This window comes from Oryctolagus cuniculus, chromosome 10 (genome assembly GCF_964237555.1).
Source record: "Oryctolagus cuniculus chromosome 10, mOryCun1.1, whole genome shotgun sequence".
Classification (NCBI taxonomy): Eukaryota; Metazoa; Chordata; class Mammalia; order Lagomorpha; family Leporidae; genus Oryctolagus; species Oryctolagus cuniculus.
Window position 1 is genome coordinate 109,568,438 of NC_091441.1, and position 24,152 is coordinate 109,592,589.

Here is a 24,152-nt window from a genome sequence, read left to right on the forward strand (position 1 = left end):
TATGACACATGCTTCTTAAGGCCGGCGCTGTGGCGTAGCAGGTTAAGCCGCCGCCTGTGACGCCAGCATGCTATTTGGCCGCCGGTTGGAGTCCCAGCTGCTCCACTTCTGATCTAGCTCCCTGCTAATGGGCCTGGGAAAACAGCAGAGAATGGCCCAAGTCCTAGGGCCCCTGCACCCATAAGGGAGACCCAGAAGAAGCTCCAAGCTGCTGGCTTCAGCCTGGTCCAGCTCTGGCCATTGCAGCCATCTGGGAAGTGAACCAGCAGATGGAAGATCTCTCTCTCTCTCTCTCTCTCTCTGTCTGTCTCTCTCGATCTCTCTCTCTCCCCTTCTCTCTCACGCTGCCTTTCAAACAAAAAAATCTTTTAAAAATCAAGATGTATGAGTCTCACCACATGCAAATTGCACTTTAAGAAAAAACTAAGAAAACACTGAACTCCGTCAGTCCTATTTGCCACTTATTTTGGAGAGAATGAATGAAGGGATAAAGGGACAGACAGACAGACACGTGGCAAGCGAGCATAGCGGTGAGGCTCACTGCATGTTCTCCAATTTGCTGCAGCTTTGAGATTTTTTTTTGTTATAAGTTGTGGGGGAAGGGCAGGGTTTAAAATGGTGCTCGCGCGCTGTGTCGCTCACCCGTGTCTAAAAACCACAGGGATTTACATGGAAATGGGGAACCCGCGTGGATGAGACTAACAAGAGCTCCACGCTGCAACTGGGTTTTTGAGAAATTACACAGAACTGTGCCATTTTGTTATATGATGAGATGGGGCTAAGGCGGAGAGGCCGCCTAACGAATGGAACAGTAACTTACATGGTGACCCCCAAAGCAAAGAGCCTCTCGTACTCCGCCCGGGAGGAGTAGTTGGGAATGACCTGGGAGAGAGGGAGGGGGCAGGCAGCGGGGCTGGGATGCCTGGGCAGGGCCGGGGGCGCCCCCGCTCCCGGAGCCCAGACCCACCATGCCATTGGTGATGACCAGCCGAGGGGCGCCCGGGCTACTGGGGAAGAGGCCCAGGGGGTGTCCACTGTACATGACCAGGGTCTGCTCCTCCGTCATCTTCGCCAGGTAGGACATGGTCAGCCAGAACTGGAGGGCAGTCCACGTGCAGGCGCCGTGAGCGGGAGCCCTGTCCCTGCAGTGGTCCAGTCCCTCCAGGCTCCATGGTGCTGCCATGGCTCCGGGCGTCCCCACTAATACCACCCCTGCCCACCCTTATGACCAGAAGGTCCCCAGATAACCTCCAGGGCCAGTGTCCCGCACGGGGGAGGCCAAGGCCTGGGATTTGTCGGGGGGGGGCGGGGCTACACAGCCCCCCTACCTGAGCCCAGTTGCTGAACACCTGCCCGTTTCCTCCATAGGTCACCAGCTCCTGGGGAAACTGTAGGAGACAGGGCGTCGTCGGAGACAAGGATCTGGGAAGGGCACACAGGGCCATGGATGGGGAGCAGCAGGGCCCCCTGCCCCTGGGCTGGGCCCCACTCAATGGGAAGAAGGGTGAGGCCCAGGGACAGCAGGCCCACGGGGGCATGCACCCATCTGGGACAGGGCTGAGGCCACTCGGAGAACTCAGCCTGGGTCAGAGGCAGGGGCAGACGGGGACCAGGACAGGGGTCAGGGCTGAGGCCAGTTCTCCCTACTGGACAAGCCTCCAGATCCCTGCAGCCCATCCCCCTCCTGGTGCTCAGGACCAGAGCTGGCGCTCTCTCAGTCTGGGAGATGGATCTGCACGTTGGTTCCTGCAGGGGCCTGGGACAGGTCCACATGGCCAGATCCAAGATGGCGACTGAATCCAAGGTGGCAGCCATTGGCCACTGTGTGAAACACCTGCTTGATTTCAAAGACTCAGTATGGGGCTGGTGCTGTGGCACAGTGAGTTAAAGGCCCAGCCTACAGTGCCAGCACCCCATACGGACAGCAGTTCGAGTCCCAACTACTCCACTTCTGATCCAGGTCCCTGCAAAGACTCAGTATGGAAAGAGAAAGCCAACATCTCACCAGCAATGTTCAGACTGACTGCTTGGTAGAGCAGAACTTTCCAGCACTGAGCCTGTTTGCTTGCTTACTTTTCCTTGCCTGTCCGTTACGGTGACACCGACTCATGTGCCAGTTTGGATGCCGAGATATGGAGAGGACACAACCGCCAAGGGAAGCCGGGGGAAGCAGGCGGGGGCCCTCCCGGCCCTAGCTGTGCAGTGTCCCGTGAATCTACAAGTATCTCACGCCCGTCTCAGGCTCCACGTCCCCTGCGTGCTACCGGACCTGACCTTGCCCGGCTGTTACCTGGGCCACGGCGGGGTCCAGGTTGTTCATGATCATGTGCATGATGGCCGCGGCCGCTCGTGTCCGGCAGGGGTACTGCTCGATGGGGTAGGCCCTGCGAGGGGAAGTCCAGCCACCAGGTGTGAGGGTGCGAGGCACCGGGCTCCCTTCCTACTATGGCAGTGTCCACCTTGCCCACGGCCCGGCGCCTGGCCACGTGGGAAGGGACAGGCGTCCGAGGCCCTGGGACCACCTGAGCCTGCACACTTCCAGGCTCCACCCTCCCCCAGCCTCCCTCCCTCCCTGCCCCTCAGTGCGCCGCACTTGGGCAGAAGCTGACGTCTGCCTTCTGGAAGGTTCTACCTCAGGGCAGCATTGTTTCATGTGTTCTTTCGTTCACTCAGCAAACACCCCTGGGCGGCAATGCTGCCACAGGTGCCAGGCCAGGAACAGGAATTGTAGGGGGAGGGACAACCGGCATGATGCAAGGCCGCTCTGGCCTTGGGTTTGCCCAGGTACCAGCTCTCCGAGCGATGCCAGGTGCCGGTCTCATCTGGGAGCCCTCGGAGACTCAAGTCTGAGCCCCGCTGCTGCTGGACGAGGATGCCAGGGTGGGGCCCGGCACCCCCTGCTCCCACAAGGCCCCCCGGGACGCCAGGTGCACTGCGACGGGCAAACCAAGCCCCACTCGGGGACACAGGATGACAAGCCATGCCATTTAAGAAGGGATTCTGCAACAGGTGTGCTTCAGAGTCACGCGGGCCAGGCGAGGCAGGTCTGAGACACCTGTCAATCAGGCGCCCCATCTTTGGGCCACACTCGGGGCTCCAGACCCAGCAGATGACCACACGTTGTGTGGCTGTGTGCAGGGACCGGATCCGCCTGCTGCTGACCCCTCGGCGTTCTGACTTCCAGCCTGGAGTGTCCTCCTCCCTCGGCCCCCCATCCCCTAGATGCTGTGTCCCCCCTGACACTGCCCGCCCCGACGCTGTACCCCGGCCCCAGCACTCACTTCATCTCGAGGTCTGGGTAGAAGCGGTACATGTAGATGTGCCCGTACAGCCGCAGTTCCTGGGCGAACTCGGCGGCCAGCAGCTCCTGCACGTCCACGGGGAAGTAGCGCAGGGCGTTCCTCAGCGCCAGCTGTGGGGGAGAATGGGAGAGACAGCCGGGGCTGGGGGCGGAGGCCTGCATGGGGGGCCCTCCTCTCTCCCTGCTGCATCTCCTTCTGCTCTGCTCAGAAGCAGCCAAATGACCCACCCATGTAGGGCCTGGCTCTCACCCCAAGCCTACCTGCAATGTCACCTCCTGCAAGAAGCCCTCCCTGATTGCCCCCACAACCCTGCAGACCATTGGTCCCTCCTTCTGCTTGCTCCTCATGGACCATCTCCGGCCCCAGACACCAGGCCATGGGGCCACAGAGGGACTTGCCTGGGGCTTTCAGCTGTAGTGGAGGATGCAAGCTCTCGGGGAGGCCATGGGCACCATGCACACACACAGAGAAGCGTCCCCAGTCAGGGCCCAGCCTGTGGGCTGCACTCGGGGCTGGGCAGCCTCGGGCAGTGAGACTCCCGCCAGACCTGGGACCAGAGGCCAGGGCCAGGAGGGGTCCCGCTCGGCCGGGGAAGCAGCTCAAACACGATCCCACCCACTCCTGGGATCTCCCTCTGCCTTCAACCCAGCTCCTCCTGGGCCCCACCCTCCCTCATTTGGGTGCAGAACTTCCTCCTCAGAGGGGTCCTTGACGGCCACTGCCCACTGCCAGCCCCTCTCTGCCTGCTTCCTCACGGGGCTGTCCCAGTTGGATGCCCAGTTGGTTTGAGTCTCCGAGGGTTCCCAGATGAGACCGGCACCTGGCGTCACTCGGAGAGCTGGTACCTGAGCAAACCCAAGGCCAGAGCGGCCTTGCATCATCCCGGTTGTCCCTCCCCCTACAATTCCTGTTCCTGGCCTGGCACCTGTGGCAGCATTGCTGCCCAGGGGTGTTTTCTGTCCCATCTGCTACTCCACTTACAGCCCCTGTGTGCCTGCCGGGGGACCACAGGCAGGGCAGCCCACCCGCTACCCGCCACCCAGCACCCAGGCTGGAGACCGGAGTGGGAGCAGGTGAGCTGGGGGTAGCTTTGTTTTTTTATTTTTTGGTGTTTTTTTTTTTTTAACAGGCAGAGTTAGAGAGAGAGAGAGAGAGAGAGAGAGAGAGAGAGAGAAAGGTCTTCCTTCTGTTGGTTCACCCTCCAAATGGCTGCTACGGCTGGTGCGCTGCGCCGATCCGAAGCCAGGAGCCAGGTGCTTCCTCCTGGCCTCCTGTGCAGGTACAGTGCCCAAGCAGTTGAGCCATCCTCCACTGCCTTCCCGGGGCACAGCAGAGAGCTGGACAGGAAGAGGAGCAACCGGGACAGAAGTGGCGCCCCAACCGGGACTAGAACCCGGGGTGCCGGCGCCGCAGGTGGAGGATTAGCCTAGTGAGCCATGGCGCCAGCCATGAGGGTAGCTTTGTAGCTTCCTGTGAACCTCCCCCTCCTCCCAGGAGGCCCAGGTGTCTGGTGGACGGTGAGGCTGCTGTGGGGATGGGTGGGGGGAGAGGTGGCGGTGGGCATGGTGAGCTCCCGCCCTCACTCACTTGAGGAAGGACCTGTAGGCTGCAGGCACAGGAAGCCAGTGGGGGGACAGGTGACAGAAGAGACAAAAGCCAGGGACCGGGCCTTGGGGACACCAGCACTTGACGGGGAGGGGGGGAGGGGTGAGCAGGGGCGATGGTGCCCACAGGGAGCCCTGTGGCAGGGTGCAGCCTGGAGGTCCCCTAAGGCCAGGGTGGCGAGGGCTGCCTCAGTTTCCCTAGCTCTCGGCACTGACGGCTCAGCTGCGCATTCGGAAGGTGCCGGGCCCTGCCCGCTCCAGGTCATCTTTCCAAGGCCTCCAGGCCAGATCCCAGGGGAGCGCTTCCTGACCCCTCCTCTTCCCCGCCCCCCCCCCCCCCCCCGCAGCTCGCATGTTGCAGGGTCTGAGGAGCCACAGGACCCACGGGATGGACAGCAGGGCAGCGGGTGGGAAATTCACACCCGAGCTCTCAGAGTCTCGGTCTACACCCGAGGACGCGGCCCGCAGCGTGAGCACCAGAGAAGTGAGTTCTCCCAGGTGTTAGATGCGCTCTGTTCATCACAGAACGCAGGCCACCAGGGAGCTCTTGCGGGTACAGCTGGATGTACTCGAGACATACAGATCACACGGAAGCTCCTGGAGACACAGGCCTAAGCAGCAAACAAGCCCAGTGGCTTAGCGCTGGCCCCTGAGGGCTCTGGACATACGGAGCCATCCACTTCCCAGGCCTGGGGACCCGAGGCTGTTGCCTTGCGGGGCAAAAGGGCGCTGCAGATGCCATGGATGAAGGACCCTGGGATGGGCGGCTGTCCAGGATTACCCGAGCGCGCCCCACGTGGTCAGGGGGCCAGGGCTGGGGGAGGAGACAGGGGGCAAGAGTTGATGCCATCGGGGCACAGATTTGCAAAGGCTGCGCCGCTGGGTGGAAGAGGGGCCAGGAGCCAAGGAACGCAGTGGCCTCTGGGAGCTGCAGGAGGTGAGGACAGGATCCTCCTCTTGAGCAGGGAGGCGAGTTGGCCGCATTCATAAAAAGCGCTTATGTATTTGCTTTCAACTTGAGAGACAGAGCATGTGAGAGAGACACAGAGAGAGAGAGAGAGACAGAGACAGAGAGACAGGGACAGAGAGACAGAGACAGAGATAGACAGAGACAGAGAGAGACAGAGACAGACAGAGACAGAGAGAAAGACAGAGAGACAGAGAGACAGAGACAGAGAGAAAGACAGAGAGACAGAGAGAGAGACAGAGACAGAGAGACAGAGACAGAGAGAGACAGAGAGAGACAGAGACAGAGACAGAGAGACAGAAAGACAGAGAGACAGAGACAGAGACAGAGAGACAGAGACAGAGAGACAGAGACAGAGAGAGACAGAGAGAGAGACAGAGACAGAGAGAGAGACAGAGACAGAGAGAGACAGAGACAGAGGCAGAGAAAGACAGAGAGACAGAAAGAGAGACAGAGAGACAGTGACAGAGAAAGACAGAGACAGAGACAGAGAGAGAGAAAGACAGAGTGAGAGAGACAGAGAGAGACAGAGACAGAGAGAAAGACAGAGAGACAGAGAGAGAGACAGAGACAGAGAGACAGAGACAGAGAGAGACAGAGAGAGACAGAGACAGAGACAAAGAGACAGAAAGACAGAGAGACAGAGAGACAGAGAGACAGAGACAGAGAGACAGAGAGACAGAGACAGAGAGAGACAGAGACAGAGAGACAGAGACAGAGAGAGACAGAGAGAGACAGAGACAGAGACAAAGAGACAGAAAGACAGAGAGACAGAGAGACAGAGAGACAGAGACAGAGAGACAGAGAGACAGAGACAGAGAGAGACAGAGACAGAGGCAGAGAAAGACAGAGAGACAGAGAGAAAGAGAGACAGAGAGACAGTGACAGAGAAAGACAGAGACAGAGACAGAGAGAGAGAAAGACAGAGAGACAGAGAGAGAGAGAGAGAGAGAGAGATATCTTCCATCCACTGGTTCGTTCCCAAATGCCCACAACCGCCAGGGCTGGGCCAGGCTGAAGCCAGGAGCCTGGAACTGCACCTGAGCCTCCCACGTGGGCTGCCAGGGCTCAGGTACCCAAGCGTCACCGCTGCCTCCCAGGGTGCGCACGAGCAGGAAGCTGGCGTCCGAGGCAGAGCTGGGCCCCGAGTCCAGCAGGTGCGCTGATACGGATGCAGGTGTCCCTGGGAGGCCTGAACCCTGCGCTCAACAGCCAGCCCTCCCCTGCCACTCAGATCTCTGAGCCCCAGAACTGTGAGAGAAGAAACGCCGCTCTCCTCTCCGCCGCGCAGGGCTGCTGGCTTCTAACAGCGGCCGCAGGAAGTGACCCAGCCGCCAGCGGAATCCAGCCTTGGCCTCCGCCTCCGCGCACCTCTGCCGGCAGCCGCCCTGTTCCCCGCGGCGGCCGACCCCAGCCCACAGCTGTGTGTGTGCATCCAGCCCCCAGCTCACCTCTCATCCCAACCTGGTCGCAGCTGGTGAGGCAACAGCTCCCTTTGAAACCTCACTCACCTGGGAGTTGCTGTCACTGTTTTTGCCCAGAAATCATGGTCACGGTCCAGCTGCCCCTGTGCCCTTCGGCCATCACCAGCTCTGGCCTGAATCTGCATTAACAGGCGGGTGCTGGAGGGGCTGGCGCTGTGGCATAGCAGGTAAAGCCGCCAGCTGCGACACCAGCATCCCACATGGGCACCAGTTTGAGTCCCCGCGGCTCCGCTTCCAATCCAGCTCTCTGCTATGGTCTGGGAAAGCAGTAGAAGATGGCCCAAGTCCTTGGGCACCTGCACCCATGTGGGAGACCCAGAAGAAGCTCCTGGCTCCTGGCCTTGGATTGGAGCAGCTCCGGCCATTGCGGCCAACTGGGGAGTGAACCAGTGGATGGAGGACCTCTCTCTCTGTCTCTACTTCTCTCTGTAACACTGTCTTTCAAATAAATAAAATGATTTTAAAAGGGGGTGTGTGTGCAGAGAATGCTTCCACTCGTCTGTTCAAGAGGCACACACGGACATCTTGTGGGTGCGCAGAATGTGTCCAAACAGCTAGGCCAAAAACACTAGCACAGCTGTGTGTGTGCACGCGCGCACGCGTGTGTGTGTGTGTGTATAGGGGGGAAGTACACGCTTTCAGACCAGCCAACCTGATCTCATAAAATCACCTCTGAAGTTTTACGTCAAAAGGCAAAGCAACAGGTCCCCGACGAGAACAGCAGAAAACAAGCCCAAGTACGAAGCCAGCTGCCCACGGGGCCGCCGCTGGCACCCGGGCTCATATGAAGGCCAGCTGACCCCCTGCCCCTGCTCCTGCCTGCAGTTCAGCTCCCCAGACCCCCGAGGGAGTCACCCCCTCTCCCAGAGCTCCGCCCCTCAGCCAGGGCCCAGCATGCAGGGGGCAGGGCTGAAGGTCAAGGCCCTGGCAGCCAGTAGGAAGGTGACAGCGGAGGAAACATTAACCATCATGCTGCATCATGCTGGCCTGTCCCCTGTGGGCTGCATGGGGGCGGGGCGAGCAGCAGTCCCCCCTGCCATGCCCACCTCCCACGGTCTTGGACTTCTTGAGTCATTCTGAGTGAGGAGGACAGGAGAAAGCTCCCCGAATGGAATCTGTCCCCTTCACCCCCGGGACCCACCGCTGACCCGAATGTCAGCTCCACTCACAAAGGAGAAAGGGCGCCTCCTCCACAGCTCTTGGTGGCACTGACATGGGTTGGGTGGCCAGGCTGTGGCCTCCGTGCTAAGACGAGATCGGATCGGGGATGCCGGCCCCCAGGCTGCCACCAGCATCATCGGGCCCCCAACAGGGTTCGGTCACACACACACCCAGGGTCAGGTGCAAGGTCCCGTGCAAACAAGAGCTGACCTATCGGGGCACGGCGCCCAGAGCCACGGCATCCAGCCAGGGCCGGCCGAGGGTCAAGTTTACTTGGCTGGGAGACCGGAGCACTTCACACCCGCCCGCGGCCCCTTCCCACTGGAGGTGGCTGCAGGGGCACCACTTCCTGTCTGGGTGACCTTGGACCTCAGGCTCCTTACGGGTACGGGCACACCATAAGCCCACAGCCAGAGGTGAGCCCTGGGTGCTCACCCACAGGAGACGGCCAGTGTGGCAGGGTCTGGCACCCACTGCCCCCAGCCCCCGGCCCCAGCAGCTCCTGGAGGCCACGGAGGGAGGAAGGTCTATGGGGTGGGGGGTGCAAGGCCCCAGGAGGCACAGGGCTGACTTCCTACCTGCTCCTCTGCAGGGCTGAGGTTGGGGGTCCTGACCGGTGCATGGGGCACCCCGGCCCGGCGTCCGCAGTTCTCCGGGAGAGGCCGCAGGGGCAGGCCGGAGCACAGCGCCTGGAGACTGGACATGCCTGAGACGGAGGTGGAGGTCCACACTGCGGGGAGCCCAGGAGGAGACTGAGCGGTCAGGGGCCGGCAGGTCAGGGACCTCCCACCCCGGGGCCACCCCCTCCACTCCCTCATTGGGTCCAGAGTGTGCGGAAAGAGCCACAGGCAGGCCGGAGGGGCAGGTCAGAGCGACACGGCTGATGGGCGTGCGCCTGGGGCAAGGACAGGCTGGGGCTGGGCGGGCACAGTCGCGGAGGGGCCTGGGGCTCCGACTCCGAGGTTTGCTGTGTCGTCCCGCAGGGGTGTTCAGCACACCAGGGTGCAGTGCCGGAACCCAGGTCCATGCGACACAGAGGCTGCCGCAGCCAGTGGGGGGCCCCCATCCTCCCTGCCACGTGTGGCGCCTGGGGGACAGTGTGGGGGTAGCCCCTGGACCCTTCGCGGAGCCACATGCACCTGCCCGAGCTCGGCCCTCCCAGGACAGAAGCTCCGCTGTGGGGAGAGCGAGGTCAGGTGTCACACAGCAAAGGACCACAGTCAAATCCTTGGCCCCTGGGAAGCGACACCTGGGTGTGCCCGAGCTCAGCTCCTGAGGCCTGGGGGTCCCTCGCCACCCTATACAAACAGCAGGACACTCAGCTCTGCCCAGCACCTGAGGCTGTCTGCTTCGCCCTCTCATTGGCCCTGAGGAGGGCAGGGTCCCATTTTATGGATGAGGACACTGAGGCCAGGAGAGCCTGTCACAGACGGGGCTGGGACCTGGACCCTTGGGGGCTGAAAGTCGGCTGTAGCCACCCTACGGCCACCACACTCGGCGAGGGTATGGTTCCTGGTGGGACAAGTGCTCCTGGTCAACCTGTGTTATCCTCTAGTTCCATTTTCCAGGGACTTCTCTAAGACCCTCATGTGTCAGTCTCTGCCCCTGGCTCCAGAGACCCACGGGCACAGGTTGCTAGGGGACTTCTGTCCCAAGGTGTGGTCTTTGACCCCGATGCCTGCGTCCCTCAGTCCCCTGGCACCTCCTGGGTAAGAGCAGCACGTTTTGTTCTAGGCAGACGGCCCGTGCCGAGCTCATAGGTAGCGTCAGGGTGGGGGCTGGCTGACCAGACGCCTGGGCAAGGTGGGGGTGGGAAAGGGGCTGAAGGACAAAGTGACTGCTGACAGCCAATGGCCGTGACTCTCTAGGTCACTGTCAGTGTTGAACTGAACTAAGCGAGAGCACCCCCTCCCAGCTGGGCGTGGCTGGGGAGAAGCCCCCATGTGCCTTTGTGGGGTGAGGAGGAACCACGTCTCTCTCAGCCCGGGAGCTACAGTGTGGCCACTGCCCAGAGCAGGAGGCCGCCCAAGGCCGAGCCCAGGCACCCCCAGCAGGCGGCCACTCCAGCAAGGCCGCCCCAGCTGGTGTCTCCATGGCTCCATGGTCACGTGGTATGTCACTCCTGTTTTCTGTGCCCTACCAGGGCAGATGTTGCACCGGTCTCATTCTCGCTCCCACTCCCGGACCCTTAGCAGAGTGGGCTAAGTCTGCCCAATGAGTGGGCCTGTGAGCGGGAAGCAGGACACAGAGGCCTCTCTGCGGAGCCAGGCATCTCCACCCTCCCACACCCAGACCACCACCTGTTTCCAGGGAGGTAGGTCTCTGGGGAGGAGTCTGAGACGCCATACTCAATTTTGGCCACCAGGTGGCGGCAGACAAGAGGACCAACACTGAGGGACTGAGGGCTCCAGGGGCTGGGACTGTGGACAAGCAGGACAGGTCCGGGGGCCCAAAGAACTCAGGTTTAGATGAGACTTGGGGTGGGGAGCACTGGATGTGGATGATCAGGAATCCTGGGCCCCGGGCCTGGCTGGGACCCTCCCGTCCTACCTGAGAGCTCGGTTTCCCCTTGCCACATCACCATTTAAAGTCACACTTTTCGGCCAGCAGAACTATCATTTGCTTGATATTAAGTGGACCTTTTAATACTTAAATAAATGCAATCGTAAGGAATTTTTAGACTCTCACTGCAAGAGGAACCAGAAGCACTTGCAGGCTGCAACCGTGAGATAATCAGGATACGGGACATTTACCCGTTGCTACTGTCTGTCTCACCGCACCTGCACAGCCCTCTGCGGCTTAGGTGGCCCTGATGTGCAGGGACCTGGCGCACGGGGCGTGAGGCGACCTTCCCCCTCTCACGCTGCCAGTGAGCGGCAGTGCAGGGCTTGGAGCCACAGATTTTTCAGAGTTCTGGAAACAACTCAAGCTCAGTGCACACGCAAGCTAAGCGTTGCCATCCACACACACAGCCACGTTTCCTGCTGGCGGGACTTCCGGGCAGCAAGACCCTGGGGTCTGGAGTGGTCTCTCCCCCTCTTCCCCTCCCACCCCCCGGGCTGGGCAGATGTGTTTATCTTTCTGAGGTGGACTTTGCTCAGCCCTGACCCCAGTGGCCCTCCCAGCCCCCTCTCCCCAAGTCCTGGGTCCTCCCCTGGTGCCGGGGGCAACTGTGGGGGACCTGCCAGGACAACAGCCCCCGATGCCTGGTGGGGGTGTCCCTGAGACCCCCACCCCTCCCCCTCTGTGACCTGGGACTCGGGCAGGACCTGGAGGCGCAGGAGGGAAGCCAGGCGACAGAGTGGTCCTGGAGAATGGTAGGGGTTTCCCTTGGGCCTGGGGACAGGGCCGGGTGAGACAGGGGCTGCACTGCTGGGCGCCGAAGCTCGCCCCAGACCAGTCTGGGGGCCCCTGGAACATAAGGGGGCACTGCCCGGGAGGGGTCTGCTCCCCCAGCCGGCCTCTGTGACCAGCCTTCTTGGCCTTTGGTGGACGACGCACCCAGGGAGCCTCCAGGGGGCAGCGCCTCCTTAGGCACCAGGGCTCCCGCCCCGCCCCTCCCCGCACTGCCTGACCACGCCCCCTCTGTCGGGCGCGGGCGTGAGAGGGCCAGGCCCACGGCGGGTGGATTACAGGGATTTGAGGGACTGGGGCCGGCCACCTTGTCTCCACCCCTGTGCCTCGCGCCTTGATAAGAGCTGCCCGCTGGGAGGGACGGAGCGGGAAGAGCCAGCCCCAGGGCGGGTCCTGGGGCCCAGCCCCGCCGCCCCTGGCCAGTCTCCTAGGACTGCACCCCCGCTGGCTGCCCGCACAGCATGGGACGGCGCTGCCCGCGGCGGCGCATTCTGGCGGCCGCGTGCCTGGGCGCCGTGCTCCTGCTCCTGTGCGTGGCGCCCCGCGCCCTGCGCCCAGGTGAGTGCTGGCTGAGCCCGGACGGCGGGGACACCTGCTCCTCCTTCTGCGCGGGGACTTCCGGTGGCGCGCGGGGCGCTCACGACCCTTGAGGGCTGTAGATGCCCCAGCCCACCCGCAAGGGTCTGCTCCCCTTCGGGATGTCTCTCAACACAGAGGTGCCCATTCGGGCACCGCGGCCTGGGCCCGACACCAGGGTCGCTTGTGGGTAGCTGGGGCCATTTGGTCAATCGGGAAAGACGGCCTCTCTACCCTCACTATGTGGTTTGCAAGTAGGCGCGAGTGGGAGGGGCGGCTTGAGGCTCCCAGGTCCCCCGCAGGGGGTCCATCTTTGGCACTGCTCGCGGCTTAGTGGACTGCCAGGCCGCCTGCCGGCTCCCGACCCGGTATGCACTCAGTCTTCACTCTGTCTCTCCTCAGAGCCTCTGCCCTGTCCCATTTTACAGCAGAGGAAACTGAGGCCAGGGCGGGCGAGAGGGTGGTGTGGATGGCTAGGCACTGGCTACACAAGCCCCCTGGGGTGGGCATGCCCAGGCGCCCGCCCTTCCTGTGTGTAAGGGGGCAGGGGGAAGTGACCACTGCCCTCCTCCACCCTCAGGGTGGGCCGAGTCTGACCCCTGCATCCTTAGGGCAGACCGGGTCCTTGCGCCTAAGTAACCACGCCCCGCGGGGTGAGCGGGAGCCCATCTCCAGGGCGGCAGGAGCCCTTGGAGGGATCCAGCAGCGGGCAGGCTGCTGGACGCAGGGCCGCTCGCCCAGCCCTACCTGCTGGGATTTGGCCCCCCTTCCCTGGCCTCGGGGGCCCCTCTACAAGGGCGCTGGATCGAGGACAGCAAGAAATGCCCAGTGCTGAGCGTCCTCATCCCCTGGCTCCCCACCCCCTCTCCCCTCTCTACTCCCCCCTCCCCTCTCACTGCCCACTACGCACTGACTCTGGCCCAGGGTGGGGCCACCACACCTTCCCCTGTGTCTGGTCTCGGTCGGAGCTTCGGAGGGGGCTGGGGTCACTCCTTCCAGCCCCCGCTGACCCCAGCCTGAGCCAGCTGTGAGCAGGTGCTCCTTGTGGCCCAGCTGAGCTATGTCCCCTGGCCCAGTCCCGGGTGTGGCCCTAGTGTCTGCAGCCGGCAGTCTCTGCCCACCCAGTCATTCTGTAGAGGGATGTTTACCCAGTCCCGGGCACAGGGCACAGGGCAGGGCCCCCTGGCTTGTGGGTCTGAGAGAGAGGAGGCGGTGGCTCACTGAGCTGCAAGGAGTGTCTGCAGAGGACCGGGCAGGCTCGGGGGACTGTCCACACACCGTGGGTCTGGCTGTCCCCGCATCGCTGCGGGACACCTCCAGCCACCTCCTCCACCCAGCTTTAAGAGAAGAGAAACAAACCGGGGTGCCGCTCACCCCCCAGCCTTTGTTCCTCTGACCTCCTCCCACCCCCTGTAAAACCTGGGAGAGGGGTCCAGGGGGCTGGGAGACAGGCGATGACACTTATCAACCTCCTGCCCAATTGCTATTGTCAGAAACCCAAATCTCAGCTCTGTACCCTCTGCCCAGCCACAGCCTAGGTGCTCGGGGCTGGAGTTGGGGGCGGGGAAGGGAGCTGTGTGGAGGGGGGAAGGGCCCATTCCCCACAGAGACCACCAGCTCCCTACCTTCCCAGCTGGACTGCTGCCTCCCTTCTCCCCCTGGAAGCCAGCTCCTGTGCAAGGGTGGCCGGCAGGGGTGCAGGGACGCATCCAGGAAGCGCCCTCCCCTCTCTCTCCCTCCTCTGGTCTCCAGCACCACAGCAGCTGTGGATGTCCGTGCGGGCTGAGCACAGGAGCCAGGGGGGGCCCGGCGCCCCTGCAGTGGGCAGAGAGGACAGCGGGGTGGGGGGAGGATCGCGGAAACACCACCAGCTCCGTGGGTATCTCCAGCTTTTCATGAGACACTGGTGTTCTGGCTCCGCATAGAATGAACACAGTGACTCCCGGGGAGCCAGGTGGCCGTGGCCAAGGCACTTGGCCTTGGAGCTGAGAGGTTCCCGGGTAGGCGTGGCGACAGACTCCTCCAGTGCAGAGGCTGGGTTCCTGCCGGCCCGCTGGAGGAGGCCTGAGCCGGGAGACGGCCGCCGGCAGCTGCCCTCTCTCATGCCCCGCGGGCCCTAGCAGCAGGTATCCTCTCTGCCCCCTTGCTCGGCTTGGGCCCGGGCCCTGGGCTGTAAGCCCTGGACTCCTTCCCCGGCCCTGGGCCCGGCTCACTCACCCGCAAGGGAGGGACCGGAACCCGGAGCCATCTCAGCGAGCACAGACCCAGCCTCAGACACGCCGAAGCCAGAAAGGGATATCTGCCTTCAGGCATGGCTGTTTCCAGGGGCTCACGGCCCATCCCTGGCCCTGGGCTTGCGTTCCTCTCTGGTGCTGGTCTCCCAACCATGCCCCAAGCAGCTTCACCTCAGCGACCCCAGCCCAAACAGTGGGCTGCTTTACCGATGCAACCGGAGTCCCAAGGATACAGCTCACTGACCTGGACTGGGTCACGTGGTGCCTGTCGCTGAACCACCTGCTATGGCAGAGAGGGGTGCGGTGCTCTGATGGGGCAGGCCTGGGTCACACGCCCTCTGCCAACGCCCGTACGAGGGCATGTCCATCAGAACCTCACGGACTGAATGGATCTTAGTGCGTTTTGCATTGTCACAGCAAAATCCCCCAGGGGCCGGGTCCTTTATAGAAAGCAAGGCAGACAGGGGCATAAGCGGCACCCATGGAAGAGCTCACACGTGGGAAGGAGGAGACCGGGGAGGGTCAGGCTGGCGCCGCTGCCCCGGGAGCTAAGCCTGCCCTGGAGGGGCCCTCCCGAGGGTGGTGTCGCCGTGATCCCCTGCCCCGCCTCAACACGGCCACCTTACGCCAGCCCCTGCCGCACACACTCAGGCTATACCCGGAGCACAGAGCACAGCTGCACCCACTGCGCCTCTACTGCAGGGAAGCAGACTTGGCAGAAGGGGGCATGGCTGTCGGTGGCCACTCCCACACCGCTGTCCATTCTGGGTCCCGCTGGAGCGCCCAGAGCTCGGAGGCACGGCCAGCCAGTTACAGATGAAGAGGGCAGGCAGGCGGGATGGATGCCCCAGCAGGGGCGGTGCACGCGAGCCCACCTTTGGCGGGAAACTAAGATCAAGAGACAGGACACGTGGGACCAGGATTTGGAGCCCAGGCTAAATGCCAACTCCTTATTCTTTCTACTTTCTAGGGCAGGGGCATTTACGGTGGGCTTTAACGGCTGCCTAGGAGCTTTCCCGCAGGGGAAATATGGAAAGGAAATCGCAGGCAGAAGGAACGGCACAGACGGAAGCAGAGAGGGCTGGAATAGGCTGGTGTGTTCCGGAGTATGCTGTGCGTGGGGCTCAGAGTCCTTGGGAGGGAGGGGGAGAGGGAAGTCGGAGACGTGGTATAAGATGGCGCTCCCCCTAGAAGTTGGGGTGCTGTCCCTAGCCCCTTCCGATAGAGCTGACCTCCCAGGCCGTTCGACTCACACACGAGCCACAGCACGGTAGCCAGAGCAAGTGCCATGGGTCAAGGAAAAGCAGAGGCCGGGGGATCCTGTTTGCAGGTTTGCAGCTGATCCAGGGGCCCTCTCTGCCGGGGGGGGGGGGGGGGCGCTGGAGCTGAGACCTGGCCCCCTCCCCCCGCCTCCCCGCCACTTCCTGGTCCCAGGAGAGCTCCCCAGGCCGAGGGGGCGGCTGGTGCACAGGCCACGAGGGCGGAGCCCGCTCCTTGTGTTCTGTGATTGGCGGGAAAGGCCTCTGGGTCAGTGAGCCAGGACGCGGGGAGGGGCCTGGGGAGGAACCCGGAATTCCTGGGAGCGTGTGCGGAGCCTCGGGAGTCCTGGGCTCCCCTGGGTGGGCCGGGCAGGAACGGGAGACTCAGGGGAAGCTCCTGCGGCTGTCCCGGGATTGCCGATGGGGCCTGCCCAGGGCTGGCTGCGTGGGGGGCAGTGGGAGCAGGGGCCTGACCGTTGTGGGGGCCAAGCTGATGGCAGTGCACCCAAGAATGACCGGGGCGGACCAGGTTCCATTCCAGATAGCCTGGACTGGTTATTCCTGGAGAAGGGCTTGTCCCCTGTGTTCCTCGCCCCCCAAAGGAACAGCCCTGAGTCGGGGACACACAGGTCACCCCCAGGAGCCCTGTGGGGGCAGGCATGGGGCAGGGCAGACCCTGGCTGGAGGCCCCCCGTGGGATCAGTGTGGTTTCGCCTGCTCTGAGCAGCGGCAACTTATTAACCAGGTGCCGCGTGGCACAGCCTCTGCTCGGCAGAACGTCCCCGCAAGAGGTCACCATGCCCCGCCCCCCCCCCCCCCGAAGAGGACACGAGTCCTTCTGTGGGCGGGAGTGGGCGTGCGGGGACAAGGCCGTCCTCAGCTGGAGGTCCCGTGGGAGGGCCCTGCACCCAGGGCCTCGTGTGGCCAGGGGGGCCTCCTCGCACCATAATGGAGACAACCGGCCTGGGGGTGCTGGGGACGGACAGGGGCCGTGCGCAGGACGGCCCAGCCGGGAAGCAGACACAGGCAGGCCTGCGGCGCCTGGGCTCACATTCCGTTCCAGCACAGCAAATACGCTGTGGGGCCTTGGGCGAGCGGCTCTGCCTCTCTGCCCTCGGTTTCCCTATCTGTGAAATGGGGGGAACAATGCTGCCCCCCAAACCCAGAATCCTGAGGGCCACAGACACTTCCTATACCCCCTTGTTCACCCAGAAGCTTCCAGCCCACACTGCAGTGAGCACCTCGGGGTGTCAGGGTGGCCCTCACACTGGCGCCCTGGGCAGGGGACTGTGGCCTGCCTACGAGGCTGGGGCCGGACCGTGGGCGTGGCTGGCTGCCCACCCTCCAGCTCTCCCAAACTGCTGGTGGCTCATGCCTGCTGCTCTGTGCCCCTTCACCGTGGCTGGCTTGCTGGGGGCTCTCAGAGCCCCTCTGCCTGCTCATCAGGCCTCCTTGGCTCTGCCTCAGTTTCCCTTTCTCTCAGCCACAGCCCCGCCTTGTTCTCTGCCCAGCTGACCGCTCTCTTCAGCCTTCTCTCCCCGGGCCCTGCACATCATGCCTGCTTTGTTCAGGCAGACACTGTGTGGCTCCCCCACAGCCACCCCGAGCTGTCCTGGGCCCAGGAATCTCCAAGGTGGCCTCGTGCTCAGCGCTCCTCCCGCCACGTCTCCCCCTCCAGGGCCAGCCTGCCCACCCCGCAGATCCCAGGGCTCCTCCACCCGTGCAGTGGGCAGGGCGCGGCTGGACAGAGGCGGCCCGGGCCCTGTAATCACTGGCCACAGCTATTCTGGGCGTCTCTGGCGCCCGCTCCCTCTCCCTCTCTGCCCACAGGTCCTGGGGGGAGGGGGTCTGTTTCGGGGCCCATGTTCTTGCAGGCTGTGGTCTGGCCAGGAAAGGAGCAGCCCTCGGCAAAGCGGGTGTTACCGGAAGGCTGGGCGCCTTGGGGTTGTGGTGGGGGCAGCGGCTCTCCCTGGGCCTTGTCCACAGGCACTGGCATTTTCTCAGTCCGCAGCACTGGCCCGCAGCAGAGCCAGAGAGACGCTTCTCATGGGTGAGAGGGCGGACAGGACGCACTGCTTCCCAGCGTGGACGGCTGCTGTCCTTAGGTGGCGGTGGCCGAGATGGCCCCCAGGCCAGGCCTGTCCTTGCTTTGAGGAACTGCCTGACATGGCAGAGGTCACCTGTCACCTCGCTTCATGACAGCCGTGTTCCTGGGGCTTGTGCAGCTGCCAAGAAGTCAGCCACAGGTCCCGCAGAGACCTCCGGGTCGGGGTCCAGGGATGGGTTCCAGTGCTGGGATCTTAGGCCCTGTTAGTGCCTTCCCCACTCCATCAACCCCTCGGAGCCAGGCAGTCACAGAAGGCTCGGCCCCAGGAGGTGGCCAAGTCCCCAGCGCCATGCTGCACCCCCCGATCCTGCCCTGACACCTCTCTCATCCCCCACAGCATTTGAGAGCAGGCCTCTGGGCTCCGGCTGGCTCAGCGGGAGGAGGAGGAGTCCCTTGCAAATGCTGCACGACCTGGACCAGGTAAGTGGACAAAGGACCCCAGGGATGGCCCCACTGCCCCGGCCACGGGAACCAACAGCCCCAGTGCTGACCTGCCGCCGCAGGCCCCATGGGCTTCCCCAGCTGCAGGCTCTGTCCAGAGAGCAATGCCAAGGGCAAGTCTCAGGGGTGAGGTAAGGGGCCAGGGTCTCCCTCCACCTGCATGCGCATCTGGGCCCAGCCCATGGCAGCGTGAGGCCACACTGTGTAGCACTGTGCCTCGTGTTGCAGTGTGACCGAGTGAACCAGACCCCATGCCTGCCCTGGGGGAGTCCACAGTCCAGGGCGGGGGCAGCTGTCGCGTTACCTTCCGAATTTCAGTGCGTGCTCCAACAGGAGAAGGTACAGGGCACCGCCTACCTCCCACCCCCGGATTGCTGGCCCCACACCCAGTGTCTGCTGAGGCCCTGATGGACCCACACACTGCCCCGCCCCCCCCCCCCCCCACTCCCCGTACAGACACTCTTCCCGGTACCATGGAAGGACGGCCTGATCACCCATCTATGTTGAAAATATCATTAAGTCAAAAATGCACTTGTCCTGACAGCACACTGGCCACCCCAGCCGCCCTGCACACTGCCTGTGTCTCCTCGTGGCTCAGGGGCTCAGGGGCTCAGGGGCTCAGGGCCTCAGGGGCTCAGGGGCTCGGACTGCTCACCACCGGCCTGGGAGAACGCCCAGAATCCGTGCACGGTATCTACTGCAGGAGCGTGGCTCACCTCACAGCATCTACAGCCGGGGGCCAGCTGTGCTCCAGCGGGAGCCCCACGCCCTGGGCCCCCGCACACAGGCACTTGTTCAGACAGTGTGTACTGGGCACCTACTGCCTGCGATCTGCTCAGGCCGAGGAGATCCAGGGGCCACAGATGGGCTGGGTTCCTGCCGTAGGGAGCTGGCAGTCCCTTGTAGTGTGTGTGTGGGCGGAGCCATCGCCCCATCATCGCCTGCACTGCCAGGCCCTGACCCATGCACTAAAGGGGGACACACAGGTGTAACAGGAACTGTAGCCAAGAGGGGCCTCGTTTAGATGGGGGATGGGAGACTCTGAGAAAGGTTGAGACCTGAAGGTGAGAGTTTACTAGACAAACAGTAGCGACAGAGCAGGGGGTGCGCCCAAAGGGTCACACCCTTCAGTTGCCAGCCGGGAGGCCATGCCTTGCTGGCTGTGGGCCCCGTAGAGAGCAGAGGGTGCCCGATCAGATGCCTGTTAGTCTCACCGTAGCTGGCTGCCAGGATCAGCCATGGACGCGGGGCGTCAGCTGGCACTTAGAAGAGCCTGTGCCCGCTGGCGGCCCGGCCTCCGAAGCCGGCCCCAGCTCTCCGGCCAAAGCTGTCTTGAGACCAGTTTCAGCCTCTCTTTGGTCAAGCCAAGTTTCCGGGGCAGGGAAGGCTGGCACCCCAGCCGCCAACACAGCCCTCAAGGTCCCGCCCCCTGTCCCCTGTCCCCTGCCGCCCGCAGGGCCCGCGCTCGCCCCTGGCTGAGGCGCACCGCCAGCGGCGCGACCTGCTGCGCCGCGCCTGCAGCCGCCACGCGCGCCGCCAGCGCCTGCTGAGGCCCGAGGACCTGCGCCACGTGCTGGTGGACGACGCGCACGGCCTGCTCTACTGCTACGTGCCCAAGGTGGCCTGCACCAACTGGAAGCGCGTGCTGCTGGCGCTCAGCGGCCGCGCCCACGGGGACCCGCGCGCCATCCCCGCGCACGAGGCGCACGCGCCCGGCCGCCTGCCCTCGCTGGCCGACTTCGGCCCGGCCGAGATCAACCAGCGCCTGCGCACCTACCTGGCCTTCCTGTTCGTGCGCGAGCCCTTCGAGCGCCTGGCGTCCGCCTACCGCAACAAGTTCGCGCGGCCCTACAGCGAGGCCTTCCAGCGCCGCTACGGCACGCGCATCATACGCCGCCTGCGGCCCGGAGCCCAGCCCGAGGCGCTGGCCCGCGGCCACGACGTTCGCTTCGCCGAGTTCCTGGCCTACCTGCTGGACCCGCGCACGCGCCGCGGAGAGCCCTTCAATGAGCACTGGGAGCGCGCGCACGCGCTCTGCCACCCGTGCCGCCTGCGCTACGACGTGGTGGGCAAGTTTGAGACGCTGGCCGAGGACGCGGCCTTCGTGCTGGGCCTGGTCGGGGCGCCGGGCTTGCACTTCCCCGCGCCGCCACGGCCCAGAGCAGCGGCCGCAGCGCGCGACTACGCGGCGCGCCTCTTCCAGGACATTAGTCCCTTCTACCAGCGGCGCCTCTTCGACCTTTACAAGATGGACTTCCTGCTCTTCAACTATTCTGTGCCCGCCTACCTGCGGCTGCACTAGCGCGCGCGGGGCAGCCTCCCCTCCCCCCAGCCCGCCTGTGCACCTGCGCCAGGGCAGCTGCTTGGAGGTGCATTCCCATCACGACTCAGGAGGCGCCGGTGCTGCCGGTGCTGCCGGTGCTCGGCCCCGCAGAAGCCCTGCACCCACGCTTGGCTGGTTGGCAGCCCACCTGGTCACAGGTCACGCCTGGTTTGGGTGCAACCTGCTTTGGGCAGCCAGCCATACAGCTGTGCGTTTGCCTCTGCCTGTGCCAGCTGATGGGCACCTCCCCTAGGCACTCCAGGGCGGGCAGGTTCTGCGTAAGGAGCTTTTTTTTTTTTTTTTTTTTTAAGGCCCTGAAACGCCACTTTGTGGATCAGCTCTGCTTCTGTGCAGGGAACAGAATGCAGATTTGTGGCCCACCCAGGGCTCCGCCCATCCCCTGCCCCTGCCAGGACAGTCCTGAGCCAGGAGATTGGCCTCTCCTTGGCTGCACGCAGGGCAGGGCCAGTCGTGTAGGCGAGACTCTCCCCTCTTCCATCCAGGGGCCAGCGTGAGCCTCCTTCCGCGGTGCCAGACAGGACAGGCCCACCTGTCCCCACGTGGCTCGCGCTTGCTGTCTGGCGAGCTGCTGGGCCTCCCTGGTGTCAGCAGAGCCCAGGCCGCTGCGCTGGGCAGGTCTGATAGGATGGGGACAGGCATGTGTTTGAAATAAATGGTTTGTTACTTTCTGATATTTTTGGTGTGTCTCCACTTCCTTGTGCAGTTCTCTTGGTTTGGGGGGCGTGGGGCTGCCGGATCTCCGGCAACTCACTGGGTCTCTGAGCCTCACGTCCCCCTACCACCAGATGGTGTAAGCAAGCCAGGTGGGACCCCAGCACAGTGGCGCAGTGGGCTAAGCCTCTGCCTGCAGTGCCAGTATCCCATATGGGCGCTGGTTCGAGTCCCAGCTGCTCCTCTTCCGATCCAGCTCTCTGCTAATGGCCTGGGAAAGCAGTAGAAGATGGCCCAAGTGCTTGGGCCTCTGTATCCACATCAGAGATCCAGAAGAAGCTCCTGGCTCCTGGCTTCAGATCGGCGCAACTCTGGCAGTTGCGGCCATCTGGGGAGTGAACCAGTAGATGGAAGACCTCTCTCTCTGTCTCTCCCTCCCTCCATCTGTGACTCTGCCTCTTAAATAAATAAATAAAATCTTGAAAAAAAAAAGAAAGGTGATTACGAAGAGCAGATATGATCCCAGCCTGGGTTCCCACAGCTCTGAGGGGCTACGTGCAGAGAGGGGGCACTGTGACAACCTGATCCCAGCCAGGGCTTAAAGCCCAAACCAGCTCAGCCAGGCCTGGGCCCTGCTGGGCCTCCCCCTTGGGATGAGGACTTGTGTGCACGTGTGTGGATGTGTGTGTGCACGTGTGTGTATGCTGGGCCAGGAGGTGATGAGTGCTGCCTGACCTGCTGGCTTTGGGGAGATGGCCAGCCCTGGGAGTCTCCTGGGAGGAACTGAATGACCACTTAGTGACTGATGTCAGTTTCCATGGGGAAAATGCCAGAATTTTGGTAAGGCTGGAGGTTTTGGAAATCTAGTGCAGTGACGGGCGGCTGGAGGTCATGGAGCTCAGTAGCAGCGAGCCTGTTTCCATCACACACACGTTGGTTTGAAGTCAGCGCCTCGCCCCTGATGGATCACAATTCGATGTTACTCCGCTCTGTTCCCCTCTGTGCCTGGACATTCTGACACTTGTCACACTCGACTCCCCCACTGGGTGGGGCAGCCGCTACCCCGTCCCCCCGCCGATGTCCCCCATTCACACTGATACCGCGGGCACCCGTGTCGGGTCCTGATGGCTCGCATGTAGCTGTGTCCAACACCACACGGCCCTGTGCCCTCTGTGTGTGGGTAGGGGTGGGGAGGACACTGCCCAGGCCCGCGAGGGCTGCAGGGAGCTTGGGCAGTTCTGGAGGTTTCTTCCTTGTCACCTTGCTGTCCTCAGGGGGTTCTACCTGCTCCGGCTGCCCCCTGACCTGTTTCATCCTCCGCTGGCGTCAGAATGTCAGGGCTTTTATGGATCACAGGCTGACCACCAGAAGTGGGGCCCTTCCCGGTTGGGCCAAGCTGGACAAGGGGGCACCCAGGTGATCGCCTATTCAAACTGTATTCCAATTCCACAGGGACCAAAGCAGGCAGTGAAGTTGCACTTGAAGCTTCGCTTGCCAGTTTCTCGCTGTCTCAGAGCTGCGGCTGCTCACCCGGATCCCAGCACAGGGGCAGCTCTGGTGGCCGGGGCCACAAAGGTCCCTGCTTCTCTGGCTTTCATTGGCAGCAAAATAAATGTTTTTTTTTTGTTGTTTGGTTGGCTTTTTTTTTTTTTGCAGTTATGGGGTGGATTTGCGTTTTTACTGTGTGGCTTTGCCATCTCCCCAGCTTCCTGGGAGGTTAGACTTGGGCTAACATCAATCCCTGCTTCCAGTCCACAACACTATCTCATGCCTTCGTCAGTTTTAGAGTCTCAGCTGCGTGCATCTGTGTATTTCAGCACCTGGCCGGGTGGCCCAGGGCGAGGGCAAGCCCAGAGCTGCTCCAGTGAAGTATGGGACAAACCAAGAGGTCAGCAGAGCCCCGGACACACGAGCTGGCTGTTCCATCCGCACTAGGACAAAGGCGCACACCTGTGACACAGGCACAACAGCGGTGGTGAGGACAAGGAGCTGCACGGCCTCTCTTAGACGCGCAAACGCACTTAGGCGCTGCAAGACCGCTGCTGACGTCTGCAGAGGAATTGTGCAGGGAGGGGCTTGCTGAATCACCCCTCTGTTGCCAAACGTTTACGCTGGTTCCCCCTTCTCCGCACGGGATTTTGCAACGGGCAGCTTCCTGCAGGGTGTGCGTCCTCCTTCGAGGGTGCTGCACACAGGCGGACACCCCGCCTTTCTAGTCTGCATCAAACGCTCCCGGGAGAGGGATTACTAAGTAAGCACCGCGCACAGGAGATGGGAGTCTCACACAGCATCTTAACTGCTAAGCCAAAGATCCATTGCAAGAGATTATCTTTAAAGTGGGAGGAGAGGTGTGGTCACAGGAGAGATGCAGGGGTGGGGGAAGGAGCTCTCAGGAGGGTATTGGGTGTGGTCAGGTGCCCACCATGGTCATGCTATAGGCTCAACACGCGTGACTGGATTTTGCTTCTATCAAATAGTCCCCAGCTTTAAACATTGGCAAAGACCGGAAGACATAACATGGTCCAAACGGAGATAGGTCTGGCTACAACCCAAGAGGGCAGGACTCGGGAGTGGGGGCGGGGGCGGGTCCCTGCTCCCTGCAGGCTCGGGGAGGAGGGGCACTCCAGCCCCTCTGTGTAGACCAGAGTGCAGCACGGGGAGCTGGATC

General features: G+C 62.8%; 2 protein-coding genes across 3 annotated transcripts in view; one reads left to right on the forward strand and one right to left on the reverse strand.

The window, feature by feature from the left end:
• Window positions 1-9,283, reverse strand: part of UROC1 (urocanate hydratase 1) — a 28,821-nt gene extending 19,538 nt beyond the window's left edge. Inside the window, exons 1-6 of one of the 2 annotated variants that reach the window (XM_002713076.5) lie at window positions 9,097-9,283; window positions 3,282-3,412; window positions 2,291-2,384; window positions 1,329-1,388; window positions 968-1,096; window positions 821-882 (exon numbers count right to left, since the gene is read on the reverse strand). In XM_002713076.5, the coding sequence (XP_002713122.3) occupies window positions 821-882; window positions 968-1,096; window positions 1,329-1,388; window positions 2,291-2,384; window positions 3,282-3,412; window positions 9,097-9,222 (602 nt within the window). In that variant the 5' untranslated portion in view covers window positions 9,223-9,283. Of the gene's footprint in view, window positions 1-820; window positions 883-967; window positions 1,097-1,328; window positions 1,389-2,290; window positions 2,385-3,281; window positions 3,413-8,526; window positions 8,739-9,096 lie in introns of those variants that run through there. The other variant, XM_017343704.3, reaches the window with a different exon arrangement.
• A 2,829-nt stretch (window positions 9,284-12,112) lies between these two features.
• On the forward strand, window positions 12,113-21,504 carry CHST13 (carbohydrate sulfotransferase 13). Its single transcript, XM_051851786.2, has 3 exons — window positions 12,113-12,430; window positions 18,386-18,468; window positions 19,946-21,504. Exons 1-3 carry the CDS (start codon window positions 12,334-12,336, stop codon window positions 20,789-20,791), a joined length of 1,026 nt encoding a protein of 341 aa, XP_051707746.2. The 5' UTR covers window positions 12,113-12,333; the 3' UTR covers window positions 20,792-21,504.
• Window positions 21,505-24,152: the final 2,648 nt, after the last annotated feature.